The 3,273-nt window shown below is 43.5% G+C and overlaps 1 protein-coding gene across 1 annotated transcript; it reads left to right on the forward strand.

Annotated features, from left to right (window-relative positions):
- The first annotated feature begins 262 nt into the window (after positions 1 to 262).
- Positions 263 to 2,598, forward strand: LOC123140045 (disease resistance protein Pik-2). The gene has a single exon (XM_044559774.1). It carries the CDS (start codon positions 800 to 802, stop codon positions 2,198 to 2,200), a length of 1,401 nt encoding a protein of 466 aa, XP_044415709.1. The 5' UTR covers positions 263 to 799; the 3' UTR covers positions 2,201 to 2,598.
- Positions 2,599 to 3,273: the final 675 nt, after the last annotated feature.

A 3,273-nucleotide genomic window follows, 5' to 3' on the forward strand; every position in this document is an offset into this window, starting at 1 on the left:
GCCTACAGTGCTTGTTTATGGACCTGTTGTGCTAATGGTGGGTCAATGAACTGTACAAATTACAAAATGCATGTCCATTTAGTATATATTGTACTGATGTTAATATGGTCTCAATGTGACAGAGCAGCTGACAACAGAGCTACCTGTCGGCTAGCTCTCATGTAAACTAGGAAAAGTGGTTTGGATGCACCTAATTCATTGTTAGTTAAATGACTAATTATATTTCCTACAATTGCAGGTATTTAGGAATATGACTACTGATTTGGTGGAGCAATATCCTGCATTGGTCGAACCAGCAAAACTAATCCTGAAGAAGTGCAATGGACTTCCCCTTGCCATAGTCACCATAGGTGGTTTCTTGGCTGATCAACCAACAAAAACTGCTGCAGAGTGGAGGAAACTGAATGAGCATATCAATGTTGAGCTGGAGATGAATCCAAAGTTTGAAGTCATAAAAACAGTCCTCATGAAAAGTTACGATGGCCTACCCTATTATCTCAAGCCTTGTTTCTTGTACATGTCCATCTTCCCTGAAGACCGCAATGTTAGTCGGAGGCGTTTGGCTTACCAATGGGTTGCTGAAGGTTATGCGCGAGACAAGTCCACAGCAGATAGATACTTCATGGAACTCAGAGAGAGAAGCATGATATTACCAACTCAGTAATCAGTTTGCAGCAGACAAGGATTCGACTCTTGCCAGCTACACGATCTGATTCGTGATATCAGCATTGCAGAGTCTTTGGAGGAAAATCTTGTTTTCAGGTTGGAGGAAGGCTGCAGCTTGAACACCCATGGCGCAATGCGTCACCTTGCCATAAGCAGCAACTGGGAGGGTGATGAGTGTGAGTTGGAGAGCACCGTGGAGCTGTCCCGTATACGGTCATTGACAGTGTTTGGCAAGTGGAAGCCATTTTACATCTCTGAAAAGATGAGGTTTCTCCGGGTGCTGGACCTGGAAGGAACAGAAGGGTTAAGAAATCATCAGCTTGAGCACATTGGGGAGCTCCTTCATCTGAGATACCTCTCTCTGCGTGGGTGTGGGTACATCCGTTCCCTCCCAGATTCGGTGGGTAATCTGAGACAACTTGAGACACTAGATATCAAAGAGACGAGTATAACTATGTTACCCAGAACCATCATCAAGCTTAGGAAGCTATGTTGTCTCCATGCTGGTAGAGGTCCAGGGGGTATTGAGGACAATTGTTTCTCAAAGAGTAAATACATCTGTGAAATACAACTTAGATTATGTGTAGCATGCTGCTCACTGGATCTTCCAAAAATGGAGGGTTTTGGCAGGCGCGAGGGTTGCCATATTGCTTGCTGCTTCGTTTACCCTAATATCATTAGGGGCATAGATGGTTCTGGCGTTAAGTTGCCAAGAGGGACTAGGAAACTGAAGGCCCTGTGTACACTGCGGTATGTTCACCTTGCTTGGGGAAATGCCATTATAAAAGAGATAAAAGGTCTCACTGGCCTGGAGAAGCTAGGAGTGGTCGGTATCAACAAGAAAAATGGTCCAGGTTTCTGTTCGGCCATTTCCAGCCTCAGCCATCTTGAATCATTGTCAGTGCTGTCAGCGGATAGCCTAAATGGCTGTTTGGATGGCATGTCCACATCTTTGGTAAACCTGCAGAGCCTCAAGCTATCCGGCAGCCTAGAAAAATTGCCGGGGTGGATCAAGGGGCTCCAGAATCTCGTGAAGCTCAAGTTAGAACTCAGCGAGCTATCAGGGAACCTCGAAACCATGCAAGTCCTTGGGAACCTACCAAACCTATCCATTCTGGGTTTGTGGGAAGAAGGGTTTGAGATTGATGTGTTCCAGTTCCAGACTGGCCTTTTCAAAAGGCTCACGGTGCTTGACCTTTTCTACTCAAATATGAAAATTGAATTAGTGGAGTTCCAGAAAGACTCAGTGCCCAATCTTGAGATGCTGACCCTTAGCCTTGGAAGTACCCAAATTGCCTTCTCTGGGCTAGAACTTCTCGAAAGCATAAAGGAAGTATGGCTTAGTTTTCATCATCCCTGGGTTGGTACACCCAAATCATCAAAAAATGGGGAAAATGAAAAAATGAGTAAACAATTGTATGAAGAGGTGAAAGAAGAAGAAAAGAGAAACAAACCCGGGCAAGATAAATTCAGGGAGGAGTTGCAGATGCAGCTTGATAGGAATGAGAATCAACCCGTCTTGAAGATGCAATGAGCTCAGAAACCCGGGGCAACTTCTCTCCTGAATATGCTGACTGAGTGGCTGCCATGCCATGCCATGCCATTCCATTGGAAAATCTATCTTTTACCTACCCTCTTTGTTTTATCATTTGCATTCCTTGTTAGTATGTTGTAATAATGGGCTGAAATAAAGCCCACCCGTCAAGTACATTGTTGTTCTGCAGCTGTTAGAGGTGGTATTTCTCTTTTCTGCTTTGGTATCTCTTTGAGTTGCTGAAGAATGGATGGCCACTGCAATATATATGATGCTCTGTATCTGTATCCTCTGGCGGTGTGTGTGCACCATGGCTGGGCAGCTTAATAAGGGTGTGGTGATATATTACACAATTGTAAACTGTTTGGATTAGATGCAGAAAATTCGTCAGTACTCTATACTATGTTGCATCTATGCTGCGCCTGTAATCCTTTTCTTTTGCCCTTGGTGATGATTCCATGTCTGCTTCGGGGCTCTGTTTTGATTTGGTGAAGAATGAGTCGGCCCTGCAATGTAAGATGCTTTGCTAGCCTTTGTATCTACTATATATCTGTATGTGCACGCCATCGTTGGGCGGCAGTGATATCTTTGGTAATTGTATAAACTACGTATAGTACGTATTTAGATTAGATGCAGAAACCTTGTCAGTAATTTGCACCGATCGTACTCCCTCCCTCCGGAAATACTTGTCATCAAAATGAATAAAAGAGAATGTACCTAGATGTATTTTAGTTCTAGATACATTCATTTTTGTCTATTTTGATGACAAGTATTTTCGGACGGAGGGAGTATGTAATTGCTTGTTTGCAATCCTATTCTTCTGTCCTCCTTGGTGATCATGTGGGTCGCTCGGCTCTGTCCCTTTCATCTGTCAGCAGAATGGAATAAATGATGTAACCACATATAATAATCTATCTTACTCATCTACAGCTTACAAATGAAGGAAGGGTACTAGTACTCACTACTCAGGCAGCATTTTTTTTTGACTTGACTACTCAGGCAGATTGTTTTTTTTTTTTTTTGAGGTGTGACTATTCAGGCAGATAAACTGCTTCAGATGGCGAGACGGACGC

This window comes from Triticum aestivum, chromosome 6B, assembly GCF_018294505.1.
Source record: "Triticum aestivum cultivar Chinese Spring chromosome 6B, IWGSC CS RefSeq v2.1, whole genome shotgun sequence".
Taxonomy (NCBI): Eukaryota; Viridiplantae; Streptophyta; class Magnoliopsida; order Poales; family Poaceae; genus Triticum; species Triticum aestivum.